General features: G+C 36.3%; 1 protein-coding gene and 1 long non-coding RNA gene across 2 annotated transcripts; one reads left to right on the top strand and one right to left on the bottom strand.

Annotated features, from left to right (window-relative positions):
• Positions 1-12,325: 12,325 nt before the first annotated feature.
• On the top strand, positions 12,326-18,729 carry LOC122031167 (wall-associated receptor kinase 1-like). Its single transcript, XM_042590289.1, has 5 exons — positions 12,326-12,337; positions 14,131-15,341; positions 15,480-15,920; positions 17,004-17,177; positions 17,433-18,729. The coding sequence occupies exons 2-5, from the start codon at positions 14,462-14,464 to the stop codon at positions 18,587-18,589; spliced, it is 2,652 nt and encodes an 883-aa protein (XP_042446223.1). The 5' UTR covers positions 12,326-12,337; positions 14,131-14,461; the 3' UTR covers positions 18,590-18,729.
• Positions 18,730-19,527: 798 nt separating this feature from the next.
• Positions 19,528-21,849, bottom strand: LOC122031168. The gene is made up of 2 exons (XR_006125772.1): positions 21,329-21,849; positions 19,528-21,248 (listed from the first exon to the last, which is right to left on the bottom strand). It is a non-coding gene; the product is annotated as an uncharacterized LOC122031168 (long non-coding RNA).
• Between the last annotated feature and the right edge of the window lie 3,415 nt (positions 21,850-25,264).

The raw sequence follows: 25,264 nt of genomic DNA, 5'->3' as shown, positions 1-25,264 counted from the left end.
GTAGATTGATGAGTTATTAAGAATATTATCAAAATCATTTTAAGGATATACTCTGGAAACAGGAGTGAATATAGTACCTTCTAAAGTCAGAACTCTCTACTCATATAGAATTGCTGAATAGGCATAAGCCTATTTCGAAGCATATTCAGATTCGGGTAGTCCAGCACATATGCAGAAGAGAGACAATGATAAGTTGGACAGGAATTCACTTGTTTGTGGGTTATCCTAGTGAAATGAAAGTAGGTTTATAGTCTTAAAAATCAGAAGGTCATTATTAGCATCAATGACCGATTTTTAGAAAAGGACTATGTAATAAACCATGTGCCTATAAGAAAATTTGTTCTTAAGGAAATAATAAAAGGCATGTCTAATCTAGTACCAACTGTACAAGATGAGATACCACAAGAAAACTGCAACACGTATCACAAATGATACACAATTGTAGAAAGTGCCTTGTCGTAGTGGGAGGGTTGTTTGGCAACCTAAAAAGATTTATGTTTTGGGAGAGTTTTTGGACTCGATCCCTAGAGGACATGAACCTGATCTCCGGTCATATGATAAAGCACTCCAAGATAAAGATGCAGCATCTTGGCAAAGAGTAATGAATAAAAGAATTAGAATATATGTATTCTAATAAAATCTGGAAGCTTGTAGAACCACCAAATGGTGTAAAAGCCTTTGGGTATAAAAAGGTCTATAATAGGAAAAGAGGGATAGACAGGAAGGTAGAAACTTTCAAAGCAAGGCTAGATGAAAAAGGAAACTTTTTCACTGGTAGCCATGCTTAAGTCTATCCGGATTCTTTTATCTATTTGGTAAGTGGATGTCAAGACAGCATTCCTTAATGGAAGTCTTGAAGAAAGCATTCATATAAAGCAACCAGAAGGGTTCATTGCAAAGGGCTAAGAGCATCTTGTGTGCAAGCTCAATCAGTCTATGGACTGATACAAAGCTTCAAGGTCTTGGAATATCCGGTTTATCAAAGTAATCCAGACCTTTGGATTTATTGAGTAAACGGATAAGTCTTGTGTATACAAAAGATGTGATGGAAACGTGGTGGTATTTCTTGTACTATACGTAGATAGCATTTTTGGTAGTTGGAAACAATATCAAAATGTTGTCAGAAGTAGGGGTATGGTTGTCCAAATAATTCGATATAAAGGACTTGGGAGAATATATATATTCTTGAGATCAAAGTAATAAGGGATCACAAGAAAAGAATATTTTACTTATCCCAAGCTTCATACATCGAAAAAATCCTTGCTCGTTTTAAGCATACAAAACTCCAAGAAAGGTTTCTTACCTTTTCAGGATGGAGTAACTTTATCTAAAGATATGTCTCTGTAGACATCAAAGGAGATAAAGGAAATAAAGGCAGTTCTTTATGCTTCGGCTGTCAGAAACCTAATGTATGCTATGCACAAGATCAGAAATCTATTTTGCCAAGGGCATAGTTAGCAGATATCAAAGTAACCCTAGAACAAGGACATTGGACTGCAGTAAAGCATATATTAAAGTACCTTAGAGGCGCTAGAGATTATATGCTAGCTTACAAGGCAGTTAATTTGGTCCCTGTGGGTTACACGGATTTTGGCTTCCAATCGGATAGGGACAATAATAAGTCAACCTCGGGGTTTTGTGTTTACTTTAGGAGGTAAAGTCATAACTATGGAAGAGTGATAAGCATAGGTGTTTTTCTGGACTCCACCATAGAAGCTTAGTATATGGCAAGCCTCTGAGGTAGCCATAAAAGCTGAATGACTCAATAACCTCAAGATAGACTTAGATATGATTTCTGGTTTGTCCAAAAAATTATTACAATTTATTGTAATAATGTTGGTGCAGTAGCAAACTCGAAGAAACCATAAGTCTATAAGGCAAGTAAACATAATAGAGCGCAAGTACCACCTAATACGAGGAATCGTATAAACGAGGAGAAGTTGTTGCCGCCTAGATTGCATCAGGTGATGACCTATAGATCCTTTCACTAAGGTCCTTAAGGCAAGAGCTTTTGATGGGCATGTTGAAGGGATGGGAATCAGATGTATGGCAGCAGATATGGCAGCTTAGTCTTTTAGTATAAGTGGGAGATTGTTAGAGTGTATACTAAAAGCCTAGCTTTTGGTATAAACATTTATCTAGAAATAAGAATCACATTGGTCAAATGTCTACATTTGTGATAAATGTAGTTGTTCAATTAATTTATATTGTAGATAACATGGTGTGTGGTGTCACACAGAGGATCATGTTATCAGTTAAATTATAAACGGGAGCTCACGACCAAAATGGAAAGGAACAAACCATTAGAAGGTCGTAGTGTAATTAGGTATCAGTTTATCTTGACTGTATAATTACACTAGTACACTTAGAGTGTATTGAGTAGGACCATTTGAGGTCGTTTCTTTTATACTGATTTTATAAAGAAACAAAGACCTCGGTTATTATGGAAGTGTGTGCTCTTAATCCTGATATAATAACAAGCACATATATTTGATATTTATTTCTTTAATTTATCAATAGGTGAGATTTAGTTCGATGAATCAATAAGCCCGATAAGTTGGGAAATGATATCACTTATAGTGTGTGTTGTTGATTATAGAAGGAAACTGTGTCCTAGAGATACTAGGTTGAGAATGTCCCCAAGAGGAGCTCATAAGGATTGTCATGTTAAACCCTGCAGGTGGACTTAGTCCGACATGACGATGAAGTTGAGTGGTATTACTCTTGGAACTATATATTAATTAAGTGAGTTGTCAGTAACTTACTTAATTAGTGGACATTTGTTATCTTAAACACAGGGAGACTAACACACTCATAATAAGAAGGAGCCCAAAAATGTAATTTGGGATTGGTGCGGTAGTTCAATAATAATTCTCTAGTGGAATGAATTATTATTGATAAAATTAAGTTGTGTGTTCGGGGCGAACACGGGATGCTTAATTTTATCGGGAGACCAAAACCAATTCCTCCTCTCGGTCCCTATCGTAGCCTCTTAATTATAGAGTACTATACCCACCTATACCCACCTTCTTACCCATCCTATAGGGGCCGGCCAAGCTAGCTTGGAGACCAAGCTAGGGCCGGCCATGTTTTGGTTCATGGGTGAATTCATGTGGCCGGCCCTAGCTTGAACTCAAGCTTAGGTGGCCGGCCCTATTAAAATAAAAAGGAATTTTATTTTTAAAATTTTTCTTATGTGGATAACATGATTTAAAAGAGAGTTTAAAAATTTAAATCTTTCCTTTTATAAGATTCTACAAAAGATTAAGAGAAGAGTTAAATCTCTTTCCTTATTTGTAGATTAAAAGGTTGATTTTAATTTTGGTAAAAACTTTCTTTTAATAATGTTCATGATTTAAAAGAGAGTTTAAAATTAAATATCTCTTTTATAAAGCTTCTACAAGGATTAAGAAAAGATTAGATATCTTTCCTTATTTGTAGATTGGAAGAGATTTTAATTTTTTAAAGATAACTTTCTTTTTATCCACATGTTTAAAAGAAATATTTTAATTTCCTTTTTATTAACCATCATGAAGGGAAAATTATTAGAGAAATTTTTTATAAAATTTCCGGAAACAAATTAGGAAAGTTTTAATTCTTGATTGAATTAAATTTCCTTTGCTTGGTTTAAAGTGGCCGGCCACATTATTGATGAGAAAAAAAATATTTTTAATTAAATAAATTTTCCTTATCAATGGCAAAAGAATTAAGGAAATTTTTATTTAAATTTCCTTATTTGCTAAGGCCAAGGATTATAAAAGAGAGGGTAGAGGTGCCTTCATGGGGAACAACTCTATTTATTTTTCCTCTCTCTTTTTCTTCCTTGGTGTGGCCGGCCATCCTCTTCTCCTTTCTTCTCTTTGATGGCCGAACCTCATCCTTCTTGTGGAGACCCATATGGTGGCCGGATCAAGTTTAGAGAAGAAGAAGAAGAAGGAGAGAAAGAAAGCTTTGTTTCTAGCATCCCTTGGAGCATGGTGGTGGTGGCCGAACCTCTTCATCCTAGAAGAAGTTTTGATGGCCGAAATTTGCAAGGAAGAAGAAGGTGCTTGGTGGTTCTCATCTCGGAAGATCGTTGCCCACACAACGTCCGAGGTTAGAAGAGGAATACGATAGAAGATCAAGAGGTTTTTCTAAAAGGTATAACTAGTAATTTTTCTTTCCGCATCATACTAGTTATTTTTGGAAATAATACTAAATACAAGAGGCATACGATTCTAGAGTTTCGAATTTGTTTTCGATATAGTGTTCTTTTGTTTTTCTTTTCCTTGTGATTTGATTGTTCTTTTCGGTTAACCTAAAGTTATTTTAGGAAATTAAATATTAGCTTTCTATAAAAGGTTTTGTCTAGTCGGTGGTGGTTGCTCCCATATCCAAGAAGGCCATGTGCCTCGCCACGTCAGTACTGGGAACCGATTATGAAAATTAATATTTAATGGAATTAATAACTTAAGGTGACTTGGGTCGAACGTGTTAAGTTCCGCAGGAGATCCAAGTCAAAACCTAAAAGAACAAATAGATTAAGTTTTGGATCAAACGTGTTAAGTTCCGCAGGCGATCCAAAATTTAATTTAAAAGAACACATGGTAGCTAGGAAAAGGTTCAGACCTTTGTACAAAATTTTTGTACAGTGGAACCTCTAGGTTTTCCGAGTAGCAACCAACAGAGGTATCTTGAGGAGTTCGACATGGATACGAATAAAGGCGACGTTCGACAATGTCACTAATGGTTGATATCCTTCTCGTTACAGGTCATCCGTAAGGTACACCTAGTATAAATTTACTTTTTGTAAAATCTTAATTATGCGATCATGTTTGGCGTGTTACATCTGTTGGTGCGGGAAACATCCGACAATCAAACCTAGGTTTTGATTATGTCAAAGGGTCCAAAATTAAGTTGTCTTGTTATCTGACAAGTTTGAATGAGATTTCAGGAAAAGTCCTAAGTGTTCTTAGGCATAGTCCTAGTGAATTATAGACAGGTGAAAAACCCTAGAGGGTGGTAACACTAGGTCCTAGGGGGTGGTAATCTTAAGTGATGAAAAGTCCTAGCTGCGATTAGGCAGGTGACAGTAACTATAGGTTCTAGGGGGTGGTAACCGTAGGCGGAAAGTCTTGGCGGGTCGTAAGCTTCAGGTAAAATCCTAGAGTCGGGGACTCTAGGTTGAAATCCTAGTGTCACGAACTGGGTGGAAATCTGGGTGGATCGTGGAACAGATGCCTAGCATAAAGATCGGAAGCTTCTGACGCTGAGCAGAAGTCTAGTTGGTCTGGAGGATCAATCTGGCAACATATAACTTCTCCTGAGAGGAGTAGGTGAGGACACGTTCCCCGAAGAGGGAACAGTAAGCATCGATTCGACCTAAAGTTTCGACGAAACTCAAAGTCAGTACCGGACAGTCAGAGGGTGTCAAACTTCAGTTTATATATACAGCTTTATGCCTGGACTAACTTTATTTTGTAGAAAATAAGAGGCTAGAAAAAGTCAATTCGGGCGCCTGGAGTCCGGGTGCCCCGAGCTAGTCTAGGCGCCCGGAGTCGGTCTGGGCGCCCGGAGTCGGTCCAAGTGCCCGAAACTCAAAAGTTATCACCAAACTGATGTGGCGCGCGTGGAGTGGCCGAGCCACATGGTCCAAGCACCCGGAATAACCTATAAAACTAGCTTCGACCAGGCGCTTCAGAACAACACAACGAATGACTTTCGCTTCTTCGAACTGCTTAGAAAACGTTTTCACAACATCCGAAAGCTCCGACGACAATTCTTCTAGAGATTTCCTCATATAAAGTTGTCGGTATTGTTTTATTTAAAAGTTACTTGTACTACAACTGTAATCATTTTGTATTGTTTCAGATTGATTAGTGATTTCCCATCGAAAGCACTCTTACGTGCGGACCTTAGAGTAGAAATCACCACAGATTCCGAACCAAGTAAAATCTTGGACTTGTTAGCATTGCTATGTTTTCTTTTCTTTCGTTATTCCGCTACGTATTTACTTAAAATGAACAAAATAGCCACGAACGCTATTCCCACCCCTCCTCTAGCACTTTTTCAATCTTACAATATCCTTGTATGCGTGTGGTATGTGTATTGTAATAAATTAGATTTATTTATGTTTAGTCTTCCGCTGTGCATGTTTACGAAACATGTTTTAGCACACACCGCATTAGGCATATCCCAACAAGTTGTTGCTGTAGAAATGGAAAGAGTTAAAACAAGACAAATCAACTTGCCAATTAAATAAATTATTAGATTCAATATATAAGCAAACGATATAATTATAATTCTCAAATATCGTAACCAATGAATTATATTTTCCAAAATTCACAATAATAAATTTGTAGGTTAAAAATTCAAACTTGAAAATTCATAAACATCATCGCCCAATATTATCACAACTCAAATAATCACAAATAATATTCGATATAATTTTAGAGTTGTCGAATTTTACTTCAAAGTTGTACAATTTCAAAACCTACAACAATAAACTAACCAATAAACAATATTAGCACGATATATGAGTTGAAAATCAAACTAAATCAAATGAGTAAAATTCTCACTCGAGATAGCCTGTAAATCAACCAATACAAGCTAGAATTGAGCTTCAAAACTCTCAAAATTGTAGCTAACTCTAGCAGGCAAAATTTCTAACGATCAGTAACATAAAATATCCAAACCAAGGATCTAGAATCGAGTTGAAAACTCCTTAAAATGAAGCAAAATTGATTTGAGTCGGAGTAAGGTGGTCATACGATGGTTTTGCCCAAATTGTGGCTAGAAACTCGAAGGGAGGCGACTGTCATGGTCGAGTTTGGTTGGTTGGTTATCTTTATAAGGTTTGAATACACATAGCCCATGACCTCAACATTAAAAAATGGCCTGTGAAATGGAAATAAATCAAAGTAGAATAGCTCATGTATGACCTGCGTGAATTAGGTTTCAGTTTTCATCATTTCTTGCTCAAATATTCTGATTCAAGTCACAAATCGATGTCATAGAACCTAGGTTAGGTTGGGTTAGAATTGTATGCCCTTCTACAGTAGTTTTTCAGTGGTAATCAATTGAAAATTGGAAGAGGGAGGGGGGGGGGGGGAGGCTGATGGGAATGGTCAATTGAGTTTGTGGGGGGCTAAAAAAAATAATCAAAAGACAAACCAAAATTAGATGGGGCTAGAACCCACCCTAGCTGAAGAGTGACTCCGCTCTTGGACATTTGTGCCCCTTGGGCTGCATGAGCGACTTAGGCAACTTGCAACCTAGGCTATATGTCCATGGGCTATGTGTGACTAGGGGCGTGCGTCTTTGTTGAAACATGTAGTTTTACCGAGCCGTCTTCTACCTTATCAAAACATAACTCTAAATATTTTAGTTTTATACATAACTAATTTTTGGGACATGTTAATCTTATTTTTTTATCCAATTTCTCACCTTTTCGTAGTCCTTAGGGTTGTAAATGAGTCAAGCTAAATCAAACTTTATGGTATCCAAGTTTGTTTAATCTCTAGCTAAGCCAAACCAAGTCTAAAATGAATCAAGCAGTTGAAATAGTTATTCAAATTTGGTTTGGTTTAATTATTTTTCATGAGCTTGAGCTTAGTTCAAACTTTGTTTGAGGTTGATTCGTTTAGATTTTATCGAGCTTTTAATTCAAACTTGTTTGATTATTTAAAATTTTACAATTTTAAAGTTGTTTGAATAGTTATTAATCTTGATAATACAAGTTTGTTTGTTCAATTTAATTTTTTTATTTATTTATCATATTGATAAAAGTTATATTAATGAACATAATTCACAAACTTTATTTGTGAATATTGTTCATGATTTACGATTTCTATCCATGAATATTAATTAACTAAACACATGTATGTTGAAACTTGTTTATTTAATTTAACGAGTTATTCAAGGTTGTTCATTTAATTGATTATGTATGTATTGAACGAATATAAACAAGCTCTTACCAAGTTAAACACTAAACTTATTTATGAATATTTGATTCATTTACGACCCTAATAATCTAAAAAATTAACATTCATGTATATTATAGAGTTAGTGATAATATATTCATGTCTATTGGCCCCTTGCTGGTGAAGGAGTCACTATTTTTGTATGATTTAATTAAATCAAATGACGTCGAAGATTAATTTTTCATTCATCAAAGAAATTGATTTATATTATGAAATATCTATCTATATTCATATTCAACTTATTGGTTATGAAAAATAATTTTTAATATTTTTTTAATCCATCTGTCCAAGTCGAACTAGTCCTGGGGATGGGCTACCACTAAGTCTCGTAGATGACTTTCACAGTCCATCCATCAATGTAAGGTTGCGTATACTCTGAATCGGGTACTTGAACGGTGGGTCTCACAACACTAGTCTTTTTCTCCAAATTAAGTAGGATAAATTTGCATGCAGTTCTCAATCATAAATTCAACTTTGCATGCAGGTTTGATTAATCAAAATCTTTATTTCCACTCCCTAATCCAAAATAATAGACACTAATTTACCTAATTGTCCTTGATATTTTCAAGTATAAAAAGTCCAAAAATGAGTATAATTTTTCTTAAATTCAGCACATTAAACTATAATTCAGTAAATTTTCTATCAAATTGAGCACGACTCTTTTTCCACTTTAATTAGATGAAAAATATACTATATTCTTTAAATGATACTCAATTAGATAGAAAATATACTAGATTTTCTTTGAATTGTGCTGAATTTAGAAGGAATTATATTAAGTAGGAAAAAAAGTTATGTTCAATTTGATAGAAAATATACTAGAATTTAGTTTAAAGTGCCGAATTTAAGAGGAATTATACTTATTTTTAGATTTTTTATATCTAAAAAATATGAAGGACAATTTTGATAGAAATATATTGGATTCTTATTTAAAGTGCTGAATTTTGATAGAAATACACTGGATTCTAGTTTAAAGTGTTGAATTTAAGAAGAATTATATTTATTTTTGGACTTTTTGTACCTAAAAAATTTGAAGGGCAATTAGGTAATGATATTTGTATGAGGGAGTTGAAGCAAATGAAATTTTATATGCAGGGAGTGAAAATAAAGTTTTTTAGACATAGAGACTACATACAACATTAAAATTGTGATTATGAATTTTTATCTAATTTACCGAATTAAGTATCCATGCATATTCCAGATGAAAATTAATCCATGGTGCTTAGGAATTCATCTTGACACCTTACCGTGCCCATGCCGGCAAATTCCAATATGTTTTTGATGGAATATATTGTTGATATGTATGAAATCCATGGTTGTTTAATTTTCTAATAATTTTTATTTTAAAATTCCATTTGCTTGTGACAATGTCGCAATCAGTAGATTCATCATAGAATCCTTTAATCACTCTTCCGACGTGGTTATAGATATTTAAGCATTTGTGATAACATTATTCTGGCAATGATAATTCTGGCAATTATTAGCGATAATAAAAAAACTTCTGCATGACTCTTGAGTCTTTGCAGAAGTCGTCGTGGACCTGAAACGTTATATTTGGGTTATAATTAAGTACTGAAGTGGGACACCTAATTAAAATGGACTTAAACCAACCATTAAAATAAACTTAACAAGTCAGGATTTGAGATGTCTTTTCTTATCTTAATGGTGAGGGCCGTGTTGGCCAAGCAGCAACTACGTGATCCAGTGATAAATAGAGACGTGGAAAATGAAATATAAATGGAAGTCCAACTTATGACTATTCTTCTGTGGAAATCAAGGATTTATTATCACATTTATAAATACAATGAGAATGAGGAGAAGACAGCAATGAAATCAACTTACATGGAGTTCTATTTTTATTTAATGGACATAACAGTGATTGTATACGAAAGTTTCTATTACGTTTCTTGGGCCTTTTTCGATGGCCATTGCAGAAGACCTTTTTTTATTAGGAGAAGACTTATTTTTTATAATGACAATAATTAAATACGATGACTATTCTTCTGTGAAAAATCAATCAATTGTTACTATCGTATTTAAATACAATGAGAAGAAGAGTCAACAAGGAAATCAATTATTGGATATAATCAAGTTTTCATAAAAGATATAAAAAATATCATAAATTTAAACGAATATAAGATATTTTCATTTATATAAGGTATTTTTGATAGAATTTAAAAATAAAACGATGAAAATTTAGACCTAAAATGAATAATATCATATCATTATAGAGATATGTAAATTCATTTAGGACACAACAAATAGTATCAGAGATATGATCTATACTATGAGAAAAAGAGTCAACGAGAAAATTAATTGTTGGGATATAATTAAAATTCTATATTAGAAAGATATAAGAAAATCATAAATTTAAAAGAATGTATAGTTAGAGTCTTAAAAATAAAATTATGAGTGTCTAGGTTTGGATAATATTATATTATTGTGGAGATATATGAATTTCTTTTGGGTATAACAAATAGTATCAGAGCTATGATCTATACTAGATATCATATAGGGTAGCCTTGAACGAAATTGCAGGAAGGCTCGAAGTAACTCAAAGTGGCCAGAGCATGTTAGGGTGACCGGATACTTCCGGGGAGACCCGGAGCATGTCACAATGACTAGATGCTCATAGGGAAGCCCGGAGCATGTCACAATGATCGGAGACTTGCAGGGAAGCTCGAAGCAAGTTAAGAGTGATCGGATGCTTACGGGGAGGCCTGAAGCAGGTCAAGAGTGATCGAATGCTTGCGGAGTAACCCGGAGCATGTCAAGAGTGATTGGATGCGGATGCTTGCGGGGAGGTCCGAAGCAGGTCAGGAGGTGATTCGATGCTTGCGAGGTGGCCCGGAACAGGTCAGGATGACCGGATGCTCACAGGGAGGTTCGAAATAAGTCAGGGTGATCGAATACTCCCGGAGAGACCAGGAGCAAGTCAAGGTGACCAGATACCATAGGAAGGCCCGGAGTAGGCCAGAGTAATTGAATACTCGCGGGGAAACCCGGAGCTGATCAGGGTGATCGAATGCTCGTGGAGAGGCTCAAAGCAGATCAAGAGTGACCAAATGCTCGTGGAGAGACCCGAACCATGAAAGTAATAATGATCGTTTATTTGATAGGAGGATTGTTGGAGAGAAAGATATAGAAAAGATGATGAGTTTAAAAACACGTAAGATATCTCAATTGATATAAGACCTTTTGAGTAGAACCCAAAAGTAAAATTATGATGGCTTAGTCCAAAGTAGACAATATCATATCATTATGGAGATACGTGCATTCCTTTTGGTCACAACAAATGGTATAAGAGACATGGTCCAGACCAGATGTCATGTGGTGTGACCTTTAACAAAGTTGCGGGGAAGCCTGGAGCAGGTTAGAGTGATCGGATGCTTACAAGGAGGCGAGAGTAGGTCAAGATTGACCGGATGCGGATGCTTGTGAGGAGGCTCAGAGTAGATTAAGTTGACCGGATACTTGTGGAGAGACCCGATGTAGGTTAGGATGATCAGATGTTTACGAGGAGGTCTGATGTATGGAAATAAAAATCAAAATTAATATAACAGATATAGACCAACTAGTAGTCATAAATACTAAAAATAACAAAATTATCCTAAATTTCATAAAAATGAAAATTACTAAAAATAGTAAAAAAAATTTCGAAGGCCCGGATGAGGACATAAATGGTACTTTTTATCCTAAAACTTGATGATTACAAGTTTCCTATAATAAATATAGATCTTTCAATTTCACAGCTTGAGCTTAGACAGAATATAATTTTGAGTCTCAAATTAAAAATTATCCCTCTTTAAAATTCAAGAGTCGTATTGAGTTGGTTCTTTGTCAACGTTTTGTTCAACCAACCGTTGTGAATCCAGTGATCCACGAATAATAGAGGTAAGAAAATAATACCTAAATATAATATACTATTAATTTTAATTACATTTACTAAATTGCATTAGTTCACCACTCTAAGAAGCCTATTAGAACAACAACCAACGATTATCCTGTGGAAAATGAAAAATATATGATTGAAATTTCATGCACGTCAATGTATATACATGGCGTGTATAAGATTAAAATAAAATAACATGTAGAAGATTAAAATAATGATATGGAAAAAAGCTACCAAGGAAATTAATTTCTATCGATTTCTGTTTTAATCTCTTTAAATGAAATGATAATGATTGGCCTGATCACATACTCCTTCAAGTCAAATCCAAGCTGAAATATGATTATTTCATTTAGGATTATTAAACATGCATGATCTTTATCCTTTGATCAAAGTAAATTCCACGTTAGCACAAGGCTCTCTCTCTATATAAAGAAGGTAGATCCCACGGGATAATTGTACTTTGGTTGAAGAAAGAGGCCATAATCAAGTGAGTTGGTTGCCAAATTTGATATCAATATTTTTCTCTTACTTCTCTGTGTCTTACTTAATTACTATTTATTTACTCCAAGATTGTGTTGATACACATAAATAGAGTGGAATCAAAATGATTCATTCTCTCAATGATTTTATTTTGATGTTTAGATGAATAGTTTAAGCATGAACGGTTCATTTCAAAGGAATAGCTCATTCCATTCAACGCTTTAGGAATCATAAAACTACATTCCACCTCTATTAAATTTAATATTTATTCACAAGTTATTATCTTAAATTATATTTAAGATAAATAGAATGAACCCACCAAAGCGGGTCAATTGGGTGGATGGCTAAACAAGTTGAGGAGAAGGGATCTCCTAGATCCCTTGTCCTGATCCCATATCGGATCGTGGTTGGAATTCAGTTCTAATTGACTGTGATCTTTCTTGGGTTCACGTTCCCGTTCAAGTTATATATATATATATATATATATACAGCGGCGTAGTCAGAATTTACAATCAAGGGGGGCAAATTCAAGCTAACCATGGCACGCTGTTGAGGTTACGCCTGATCTCGCCACCTTGCTGCAAGGCCATAGCCCAGGCAAAACCTCACAGCGAGGTCGCGGCCAAAGCGAGATCTCTCCCTGTGACGCCGCTGCCAAGCTATCACAAAGAGAGGAGAGGGAAGGGGAGAAGATCGAGCATACCGATGAGACGATGCATACTGATGCTAGAGATCGAAGAGGAGAGGAGAGGAATGTGCTAGAGATTGGAGAGGTGGTCGATCAGAGAGGAAGATTTTAGGGCGCTGGGAAGAAAAATTGAGAATAAAAATCTTAATTAGAAAATTAATTAATGATGGAAACTTAATTCAATCATTTAAATAGCAACGGAAACTTAGTTTGTTGATTAGTGACTATAATTTATTTTGATTTCTAATTAGCGACGGAAATTAAATTTCATCGCTAATTGTGAGTTTTCTTGTAGTGAATTATATGATGAATTGCAATAAATGATATGATTTAATTGATCAAATTTTTGAAGGCTCGCTAATGAAATTAATCACCTTCATATAACAAATCAAACAATGCTTGACTAGCAAACAAAAATATAAATATATGAAAAATTAACATTATATGTTTTTCCAACACTTAAATTCTTAATTGAAAGAAATAAAGCAAGAAAACTTTACCTTAATCAAAAAGCGTTTGCTGTGGAGTATCGGCGAAGCGACGATGACAACGCTGGTAGCAAACGATATCAGTGCTAGTGATAGCGGCGTTCGGCGATAACAACATGGACGACAACGACATCAATATGCGGCGGAGGATTTTGAGGGTAAAATTAGGATTAGGGAAAGGGAAAGAATAATAAGGGGATTATAAGAGGAAGACGACCACGGGAGTGAAAAAAGGAAAGGGGATTAGAAGGAAGAAGAAAATACGAGAAGGGAGAGGGGAAAAAGTATAGGCAATGGGAGAGAGAAAAATATCGAGAGAAAGAAAAAAGTTGGCTGAGAGAAGAAAAAAAAGGTTTGGGTTCTCTTATTTGTTTTAATTGAACAATTTGTAAAAAAAAATTTGATATTTTTAGAATTTATAATTAAATTATTTTTAAATAATTTTACTGTATTAATTTTTTTCCTAAATTTCAGGGGGGGGGGGGGGGGGGGGGCCGCCCCCCCTTGGCCCTATGTAGCTACGCCCCTATATATATATATATATATATATATATATATATATATATATATATAAAAATATGCTGTTAATTGATGTATTTTATTGATAGTTGATTTAATTTGTAGGAATACAAAATGGAATTCATCCACATATTGCTGTTACATATTATATTATTGTGCAAAAAAGGCGGGTCCCGCCGCCCAGCGGCCCCCTAGGCCTGGCCCCACAGGAATCCTAGGAGGAAGTAAATCAGTGGTGAATGCTGGCCCGGTTAAAGCGTGGTGTCTCCGGAATTTAACACAGCCGGTCCAGATTATTCATCCAGTGCGCGTCCGTGGACCTTCGACCCTACAACTCATTGTGCAAGGATGCCACGCCTTAACCAGTTGTTCCAGCCCGCGAGGGCTGTTACATATTATATTATTGATATCATTGGAGGGTGCTACAAGTTGGCTAATGGAACATGAGAATTTTACTCTCCCTTCCAATTGTTCCAAAACATGCGGTGGTATACAAATTGAGTATCCTTTTGGCATTGGCACTAATTGTTCTTATGCTGTTGGATTTAATCTTACTTGTTCACAAGACCAGGATCATCCAAGACTCTTGTTAGGAGATGGCAATATCCAAGTAAGAGCTTTTGATATGAACGAGGGGCTGGTCATCATTGAATCACCATATGGCACATTGGATGTGGATGCACAATCTAATAACACTGCATTGATCAATCTTAAGGATTTGCCTCTGTCTTTTGGATTATTTTCAACTGATTTTGAAAGCATATTTCAATTTAACAGATTGTATGTGGCCGGTTGTAGTGTTACTGCCATTATTGTTGATTTGGATACCAATAGTGCGATAGATGCTTGCACTACAATATGCTCCACTACTATCAACATTCCAACTACTCAGCAGATGTATATGTCTAGAAATGAATATTGTAGCATTGACTTAATGGATAGTGTAAGATTTACCAATCTTTCATTGGCCATTCAGTTAAATCGGCTTGATGAGAAAATGGATCATATGATCATCAATAGTACCTCCAGCATCATAGCCACCATATATGATGATTTCTTAACTGATTATGATGACTTCCAAAGATTTATAGACGATAGGAATAGAACTGGAATGATGGCCTCTCTCGCTTGGTACCTCAATGACTATTCAACATGCAAAGAGGCTATGGAGAGGACCAACACTTATGCATGTCGTAGTGATAAAAGTGAATGTTATGATGTCTTTTTTGAAGATGCATTATATAGGAGTGGCTACAAATGTCGGTGTTCTTCATATTATGTGGGCAATCCCTACCTGCATGATGGTTGTCAATTAGGTAATGGTTCTAAATCTCTTCTATATTATATTGTAAAAGTATACATGCTAATTAATTGAACAAAATAAATTAATGATGCATTGTTTATAGAATTCATAGACATTAGAGCTAATCGCTCATGAATGTGCTAATTAACAGAAAACAATTTTACATTGACTCCTGCAAAAGATTGTCAATCCAAATGCGGAAATGTTACAATTTCCTTTCCCTTCGGGCTAAAACAAGGTTGTTATCGAGACGAAGGCTTTGCTCTAACATGCGAGGAAACCTCCAGCCCTCCAACTCTCCTGATCGATGATTATGTAGTGAGCAAAATTTCATTGAAGGAAGGCCAACTGGAGTGTACTATTTATTTTTACTTTTCAGATAATAGACATTCACATTTCACTTCCTCGAAGGATCAGACAATCATGAATTGGGTAATAGCCAACCAATCCTGCAAGGATGCTTCAAAAGACAACGCCACCTTCGCATGTATCTATGAAAACAGCTCATGTTTGGATGTAAAAAATGAAGGGTATAGATGCATATGCAAACATGGTTACGATGGAAATCCTTACCTTCCTGACGGATGTCAAGGTACAAAAGCATCCTTTCTCACTTTTTCCAATATATGTATTCTATATACTATATAATTAAAATTTAACTATGTCAAAGAAAAAAAATTATAGATCTTAAATGGTGGCACACTGACACCCATCATGGGTGCCCAAACTAAAAATCCTATATATGTTGATCTCATCCGGGAACTAAGTCAAACGGAGAGATCCAGTGACGAGGACAGGAACGTTGACTGAAAGACAACTTGGGTGCTAGAACTCGAAGATGCGTTACTAATCTCGGACCTTCACACGGGGCAGGGGAAGACAGTTGGTACCCATGGCCCTAGGTACACCATAGAGAGAGTCGCACGGGAGCGTTGGGGGGAGAATTATGGAGGGGATCACTAGCACTAACACTCCGACGCTCAAGTCAGAAGAATAGCAGTAGATGCGTGCGTATGTGCACATACCTAATCAACGGAAAATATTTCTTTTTATACTGCTTCTCATAACATCTGCAATAATGAAGCGGTCAGAATGTCTGGTGTTAGAGTATTCAGGTGATGGAGGATGTATGACGGGCTTTCATTCAGTAAGAAAGGTTCTACTGTGTGCATGTGGCAGAGTATCGGAATATTCCTTGACGCATAGTATTATTCTCAACAGGTAATTGTGATTCCCTGATAGTGTTATCTCTTGGCAAAGTCCGATCGGCACGGGTCAATCGGAGGTATGCTAAGGATCATACGCATAAGAAATGAGGGACTGAATCTTAGGAGTCTAGTCAGCCCGAGGGTAAACTGAAAGTCATACCTATAAGATAAGAAGGAAGCCAAGTTCTGAGGATCCGATCTTAACTACCACTATCTCTTAACTTTTGATCACCACGTCAACTTGTCTTTCGACCTCACTATTTTTGGGATCACCTACTGTACGCCGTATCAAATACCAGGCAATCCTTACGTCTCCGACGGCTGCCAAGGTCTGTACGTCATTTATACCAATTAATTAAATTAATTAATTATTCTAGCTGCTTTCAATTTTATATATGTTTTGCCTAATTTCTAAATGCATGCGATTGTGCCTCATTCTGTAGTTTTTGCACTTGAATATATTTTAGACATCGATGAGTGCAATCAGCAATCACATTTATGCTCACAAGGCGCCACCTGCCAGAACCTGCATGGTAGTTATAATTGTCAATGCCCCGAAGGCACGCACGGTGACGCTTACAATGGAACATGCATCCCAGCACAGTCTCAGAAACTTCCCTTTGGAATAAAGGTGACTATAGGTAAGAATTAATTTCTCTTGAACCCACCAGCCAAGAATATAATGACATTAGCCTCGAAAGGATCTTTAAATATGCTATTCGAATAATTAACATGCTAAAAGGTTTGCATGATTAGGCATTTATAGTTAGGTGAACACACTGACACTGCACCCCATGCATGTGCCATTAAATTTATAGCAATTAAATTAATTTGAATCATCAAAATTTAACATAAACTCAGAACATAAAGATGACATGTATGTATGAACCTTACAGGTGGTGGCAGTGGTGTAATCATTTTCTTAGTATTCATTATGTGTCTCTATATAGTCTATCACAGACGAAAACTTGAAGAGACGAAAAGAAAATATTTCAAACAACATGGAGGCTATGAATTAGTGGAAAAAATGAAGTTAGAAAGAGGCCTCAACAAATTTAAGATATTTGAAAGCAAAGAATTAGAGAAGGCAACAAATCATTTTGATGACAAAAATATTATTGGGAAAGGAGGAAATGGAGTTGTATATAAAGGAGTTTTGGAAAACCAAATTATTGTTGCCATAAAGAAGCCTAAGATTATCAATGAGGATTTAAAAAAACAATTTGGAACAGAGACACTTATTTTATCATATATTAACCATGTCAACATAGTCAATCTCTTGGGTTGTTGTTTAGAGACTGAGATGCCATTATTGGTCTATGAGTTTGTCTCGAATGGAACATTGTTTCATTTAATTCATGAAAATGAGAATCAAGCTCCAACTTCCTTGGATACTCGACTGCTAATTGCTTATGAGTCGGCTGATGCTTTAGACTACTTGCATTCAAAAGCTTCACCTCAAATCATTCATGGAGATGTGAAACCCTCTAATATACTTTTAGATATGGATTACACAGCAAAAATTTCAGACTTCGGAGCTTCAAAGATGATTCCCAAGGGGGAGAAACAATTTGCTACATTGTTGCAATTCACTCATGGTTATATTGATCCAGAGTGTTTGATGACATATGAGTTGACATATAAAAGTGATGTTTATAGTTTTGGTGTGGTTCTCTTGGAGCTATTTACAGGTAAGAAGGTTATTAGTTTTGAAGAATCTGAAGAACAAAAGAGTTTGGTGTCGACTTTTACAATATTGGAGAATCAGAATAGGGTTTCAGATATCTTAGACAATCAAGTGAAATTGGAAGCTAATATGGAATTTATTCAAAAACTTACTGTACTTATCAAGGAGTGTTTAAAGTCGAAAGGAAAAGATAGACCAACTATGAAGGAAGTGGCCGAGGAGCTAAACGGATTGAGAACTCTTAAGAAACACCCGTTCGTAGGACAACACAATGTTGATGAAGTGGAAAGCTTGCTAAACGGGTTGTCAAATGTTAACCATGTTGATTATACTACTTTCAATATAGAGAGCAAACTCACTGAATAGAGCAATATACCAGGCTGGCTGTAATATGGACTTGGGCTCAAATGGTGTTGCTATGTTGATTATGTGTGCTTTGTTTAGTTAATGTTCTAGTCTTCATAAGCGTTTTTTTTTGCAACTTCTAAGCCTCTGTATTTATTTGTATTGCCTAAGTTTTAAAATAATTTGATTTTGTGAGAATTACTGTGTAAAATTATTTTCACTTCAAGTCACTCTTGAATGTTATATTCTGTTTAAGGTTATTTTTTATTATCTTTGCAAAAAGTTTTTTATTTTTATTTTTACTTGCTTTCTCATTTAAATTTCAAAATAAATTGGTTTGGTGTAAACAAATTTGGAAGTGATTTTTCAAACCACGTTCTCTTGTAGTGATCTCCCAAGTTTTGGTTTCACATAAATATTTTTAAAAAATTCATACCATACATAATTAATAACATTAATGCTTTTATACTTCATTAGCTTCAAAACACCTTTAATATTTCTCTTTATTATAAGATCAAAATACGTATTATATTCTTCTAGGTTACCTCTAGATCACTTAATTAAAGAATGGCATTTTGATTAAAAAAAAAAAGAAATTAAAATCGTTGCATTAGGCATGAATAAAATTTTAAAATTATCTAAGTTTCTTTTATTGAATGAAGTTTCAACTTAATTATAAGCCCATCATGCTTTATTTGAGCTTAATTTGATAACGCTATATATGTATTTCGATGTTTGATTCTGAATAGGTGTCACGCCTCAGGTAATCCTTATCAGAAAAAATTTCGGTAATATCTCCCTTATACCGGTGGCAATATAAGACATTACTACAAGCCCTCCGAGCCACACTAACCTCGGTTAATATGGCCGGAACAATAACAATAAAAATAGTTAACAAACCACGCAGTTTATATCAAAACAGCCTCCAGTTGTCACCACAATACAAAAGAAAGCAAAAATAACATCTAAACTGAGCTATTCTGTCGATCGACAGGCGCATAGCAAAACATAACAAATAGAAATATACCAATCAAGCAAAAACTCAACCAGTACCATACTTAAAGACAAACCACATAAAAGTCAGAGTGTAAAACCAATATAAGTTTGAAACATGGCGCTAAGCAAATAACTAAAAACCAAAAGACCAAATCAAAAGTTCTTGCGGCAAGGGGACTAACAATTGGAACCTCCTGACGACTTTAACCTGAAATAAAAATAATCAACGGGGTGAGTTCAAGAACTCAGCGGATACCAGATGGACATGCATAATAAAATATAAACTAATAGTACTAATCATGCGGTATAATTTTCTGAACAATAAAAGGAAATGCAAACTGAAAAGGGGTTGAAGAAAATTATACTCACCAAGACCTCCTATCTGAATGTAAAGGGTCGTCAGACCAGATACAAAATGTCACTTGTATGCATGTCAAACATATGCACCCCAAACAAATGCAGCATTCAAAATACAGCAATAACAAATAATAAATACAATTTATACATATGATGCAAAAATGACATGTGTCACCCCTAATGTCAGTCAGTCATCTCACACGCAATAGTGAGACCGAGTGGGTAGGGCTATGACAACTGTGCACTCTGCCATCACTACTCCTGAGTAATCGAGTGGACAGGATGTTGTCGGAGTACACTTATCCTCCTATCCCAAACAGAGTGGGGGAACTCAATGCTCTTATCTCCCTGTATCATAGTCAAGGAGAATGATCCCTGCCCGCTACACGCTGTAGTCATCACTACTTAGGAGTGGACCAGCGGAGCCCTAACAGAGCAAACTGCACATACCCTTCCTGATGTACCACTAATCTATGAGTGGTTGTGTGTGCAGATCATGTAACTGGCGATGCACTCAATAATAATGGAGCCGACAATCGCACAACATGCAATCATGCAAGATAGTGCGTGGCACTAACATGTAGATACTGACAATATAACCTCCATATAAAATGCACTAAAAGGAATAAATCATACAATGATCTAGGTATCAAAAACCTAAGTACACGAATCATATATGACAAACAACAAGACTGCTACACAGTAGTAATACAAGTCACTATTTCTATGAACAGGGATACACATGGCAACAATCAAAGAAAAATATAAGTAGGAATACATAACAGATAGGGATATAGGCAGACAACAAGAACCAAATAGTGGCATATCAAAGCATATGCAAACATAATTATTACCACTAGAAATAAACTATTATGCATATCTAAAATGACTATATCAAGAGATAAGTCAGAAGTACCCGCCTCAAAGAAGATCATATCCAGAAATCCTACGTCGAGACACCTGTCTCGAATCAAAGTCCTGCATCAATCATATGTATAACTTTTATTTAGCTAAAATCATACGAGTTAAATGGCTAAATAAAATCCCCTATTCGATATAATCACTAAGCCGATCTATTGATTAATCCACTAATTATAATCCATAAGTCAACTAGGGTTAGCCCATTAACCTTGATCATACCACTATTCAATTAGATTTAAATCTAAATCTAAATCAACTTAAACTCTCCCAAATATGAACCTATCATCTACAATATACAAATAATCCCATGATCTACAACAAGATCAAATTCTCTACAACTTCAAACTCACAACTTCTCCTGCTGATCCACGGCCAGGGAGGGTGCTGCCGGATAGAGAAGCTGCTGCTGGAAACCAAGAAAACACCACTGTGATCAATTAACCCACTTAGCACAAGAATTGGAAACCAGATCCCTACATGCCTTACCCCAATTCTCTTCCTCTCCGACAGTAAGCAATAGCAATCAGTTGGTGCCAGAGGTCTGTGGCCGACGCCTCCCAAAAGCCACTACCAGCTCTCGTTGCTGGCAGTTTCCTCCCCGACGGAAACTAGGCAAGCGACGATTGGAGTTGGCAAGGAAGACAGGATCGGGCCGACAGCTAGGGCACAGAACTAATGGACCTGGGGTGCTCGGCTTCAGGCTAGGGCGCCGGCGCATAAGAGCGTGCGGTGTGGTGAAATCGCGAGGAAGGGGCGAAGGATCGGGTGACATTCCGGCGTCAGCGGTGATGAATTGCTGGCAAAATCGAGCTGTGGACGAGAAGAGGAGATCGGTCGACGATGAGATGGTCGGCGTTGCTCGGAGAAGAAGAGAAGACAGCGGTGGCTCGGCGTCGCGAGAGGAGAAGTTGGCGGCGCTCGAGCAGATGAGAGGAAGAGGGGAAGAAATCGGCGTGAGGATGGGTTAGGGCACGAGTTCGAGAGAAAACAGAGAGGAGATAAGGAAAATAAAATAAAAAAATAAATTACCTTAGGTATCTTTAATTAAACCTAAGGTTAACTCCTCAATCAACTCCCACTATTGGGTATTCCAAACAGATTTTCCCTTAGCCCAATAATTGATCCCCTTTAACTCATCATACAAGTTCCAAAAAATTTTTAGAAAATTTCTACAAATTCCTAAAAATTCCAATAAGGTTATTCGCCTATTCAACATTAATATTGTTAGTTAGAGCCCTAGAGCCAATCATATGCTGATTGTTGTATGGACTCGATGTATCATATTCCTATATATATTTATAAAGGCATTTCTTTATGGTTATTATACTTACCTGTATTGGTGCCAAATAACTAAGTATAATAACATCCTTGAGTAGAAGGTTCTTATCTAGATCAATCGATTGATTGAATTGATAGTGAGATGATATAGAAAACACTACTCTTAATAATTCCTAGTCAAGTATTAACATTCAGGGACAATGTTAATGCGATAAGACTAGCATGTACGTCAACTCGATGACTTGATCTCACAAATCATGGATATAGGGATATCAAGTTGACACATGGGTATGCATTGGAGAATGTATACTGAATGACTCGCCATGAGAAAGTATCATGGATCGTTATATGAGTGTCATATACTTTCTCATGTGACTATTAGTATGACTATCAGTCCTTGGACCTAAAGTCACCATGGTTCCTTACATAAGGAGTTGCATACTTTGGCTTCGTCAAACGTCACCTGTAACTAGGTGGACTATAAAGGCGATTACTGGGTATGTAACAAATTATGCAGAGGGATGTGAGTGATGTGAATGTGATCTATCCCTCATATATGATGGGAGAGACATCATGATTCTTGATAGAGTGAGACCACTAAGTGCATGGTCATGCCCAAATGAGTCAATATGAGATATTGAGCTCATTTGATTAGAGTAAGTCTACTTGGAGTTCAAGATATAAATTGACTAGAGGATGACATGGTCTATGCCTCATTTGATCAATTTAGATGTCAAAGATAGAAGAACATTGTCACATATTGTGAAAGTCACAATTAGTAGTCATAAAGGTGATGTTGGATCTCAACATTCTTGTAACTTGGGTAGTAATGATGTGTTGCTAGATACCGCTCATTACTTATGCTTTTAAATGGGTTTAGGAGCATTGCCAACGTTAAAAGAACCTATAGGATCACACACAAAGGGCAATTAGATGGAGAATATGTTCATATGATGGACTAAGAGGATTAGGTTCATGTGATGAACCAAATTGGATTAAGAGTAATCCAAATTAGACTAATTGAGTTGGACTCAATTTGATTCATGTGTCAAATGAGTCTAATTTAGATTATGACTCATTGAATCAATTTAATTTAATGGATAGAGATTCATTAAATCAAATTGACTTGAATCAATGGTTAGATTTGATCAACCATGGGAGATAAATGAGTCAAGTTTGACTTGACTTGAGAGGGAAGATGAAGGGTTAAGTTTGACTTGACCAAATGCCACTTCATTGTGACATGGCATGGGGGGCCGACCAATGATGATGGTCCACATCATCAAGGCTACATCAAGTGTGTGCCACCTCATGAGGGAGACCAAGAGTCATGACTCTTGGTATTACATGGAGGTATAAAACCTCTAGAATAGTGGCCGACCACTTTAATGGTGAATTGAAGCAATTGTGTGCTCATTGAAGTCTTCTTCTTCCTCCTCTCATTCTCTTGTTCTCTCCCTCTCCTCCATTGCCGAGCCACCCAAGAGTGCTAGCACACTCTAAGTGGTCCTTCTCCACCTTTTGTCTGTGTGGATACTTTTAGAGGGGTGTACACTTTACACCCTACGAGATCCGGTAACTCTTGGACGAGCGGGATAAGCGAAGGGCTTTGCAACAAAGGTATAATCTCTTTTTATGTAGATCTAAGGTAGATCTAGGGTAGAACCATGTACATTATTTAATTTTAAATATATCTTCGCACGGATCCGTGGCTAGCTTCGGGGTTTCCACAACGCAAAAAATGATTTTTGCGGCTCGAAATGCTAACAAATATTTAGTTTGCCATGTTTTACAATAGGATATCAATTATCCTATGGGTGAACAAAAAGGAAAATTAGAGGAGGAGACAAGAAGAGAACCTAAAAAAAACAAAGAGAAAACCCGTTGTGTGCCCAAAAAAGGAACTTTGTTAATACTATAGCATCATTCTGTTAGGACACTTTAGGAGCTAGAGGGAGGTGACTAGCACCAATCGCTTTATTGATGATGATTTGTAGAGGAAAACTCAAAGCAATGCTAACACCTTGATTTTACTTGGTATCCATGTGACTAATTCAAGGATTCACTCTTCTAACTCACAGTACACTATGAAAACCTCCTTCTAGGAGGCGGAGAAATCTTGTACAAACAAATACGAGAAATACAACAAGAATTTCAACAAGAACAAGGAAATAACTACAACAATGAATGACTTTTGCTCTTGATCTCTTGTTGCAATGGATTACCTCTTGATACTTGGAAAGTGCAGCAACACTTGTCATCAAAAAAGCTTCAAGAACTGGCGATGAAGAGTGGAGAAGAAGGGTTTCATTTGAATCTTCACGAAAGCATTTATATCGCACGAATTAGGGCTCCCAATCGATTAGCCTTACCCCCAATCAGTTGTCACGTCAGATCTGAGCTAATCTAGTCGTCCAAATCTCCAACGGTTCTTTTCTTCTTCTCCCAATCGATTAAGATGACCTCAATCAATCACTTGATCGACTCATAAGCCCGTTGTTTGCTCGCTAAGTCCTGTTAATCGATTACCTAATCGATTAAACTCCTTGTGACAAAACAACTCCCCAATCGATTGGAGAAGCCTAAATCTATTGGCTAATTTATTTAGCACCTCTCTATGCTCGCGATTTAGGCTCCCAATCAATTAACTTAATCGATTGGTGAAGGCTTAATCGATTGCCACAATCGATTCATGTCTTCTCTTCTCTTGTGACAAATAGTTCCCAATCGATCATCTGATTGATTGGGAAGAGCTTAATTGATTGCTCCAATCGATTATCTCAGGGTCAATTAATTGCCTTAATCGATTAGCTAACCCTAACTTGCATGATCAAGTCTAGAGTTCCCTTACCCAATCTCTGGTCAACCATGACCTATTAGGACTTCCTTTTGTGTCAACTTTCCGTTAGACTTTTAATCATCAAGTGTGGTCTTCTTTGACCTACTTGAATTTTTCTCTTGGCTAACCTTAGTTAGGACTTTCCCTTGCCAACGTGTGATCCTCCTTAACGCACTTGGACTTTCTTTTGTCTAACCTCAGTTAGTTCTTTACTTTACCAACGTGCAGTTCTCCCTGACCCATTTGGACATTTTTTTTGTCAACGTGTGGTTTTCCTTGACCCACATAGACTTTCCTTTGCCAAC

This window comes from Zingiber officinale, chromosome 11A (assembly GCF_018446385.1).
Source record: "Zingiber officinale cultivar Zhangliang chromosome 11A, Zo_v1.1, whole genome shotgun sequence".
Classification (NCBI taxonomy): domain Eukaryota; kingdom Viridiplantae; phylum Streptophyta; class Magnoliopsida; order Zingiberales; family Zingiberaceae; genus Zingiber; species Zingiber officinale.
This window is presented reverse-complemented; position numbering and strand designations above follow the sequence as displayed.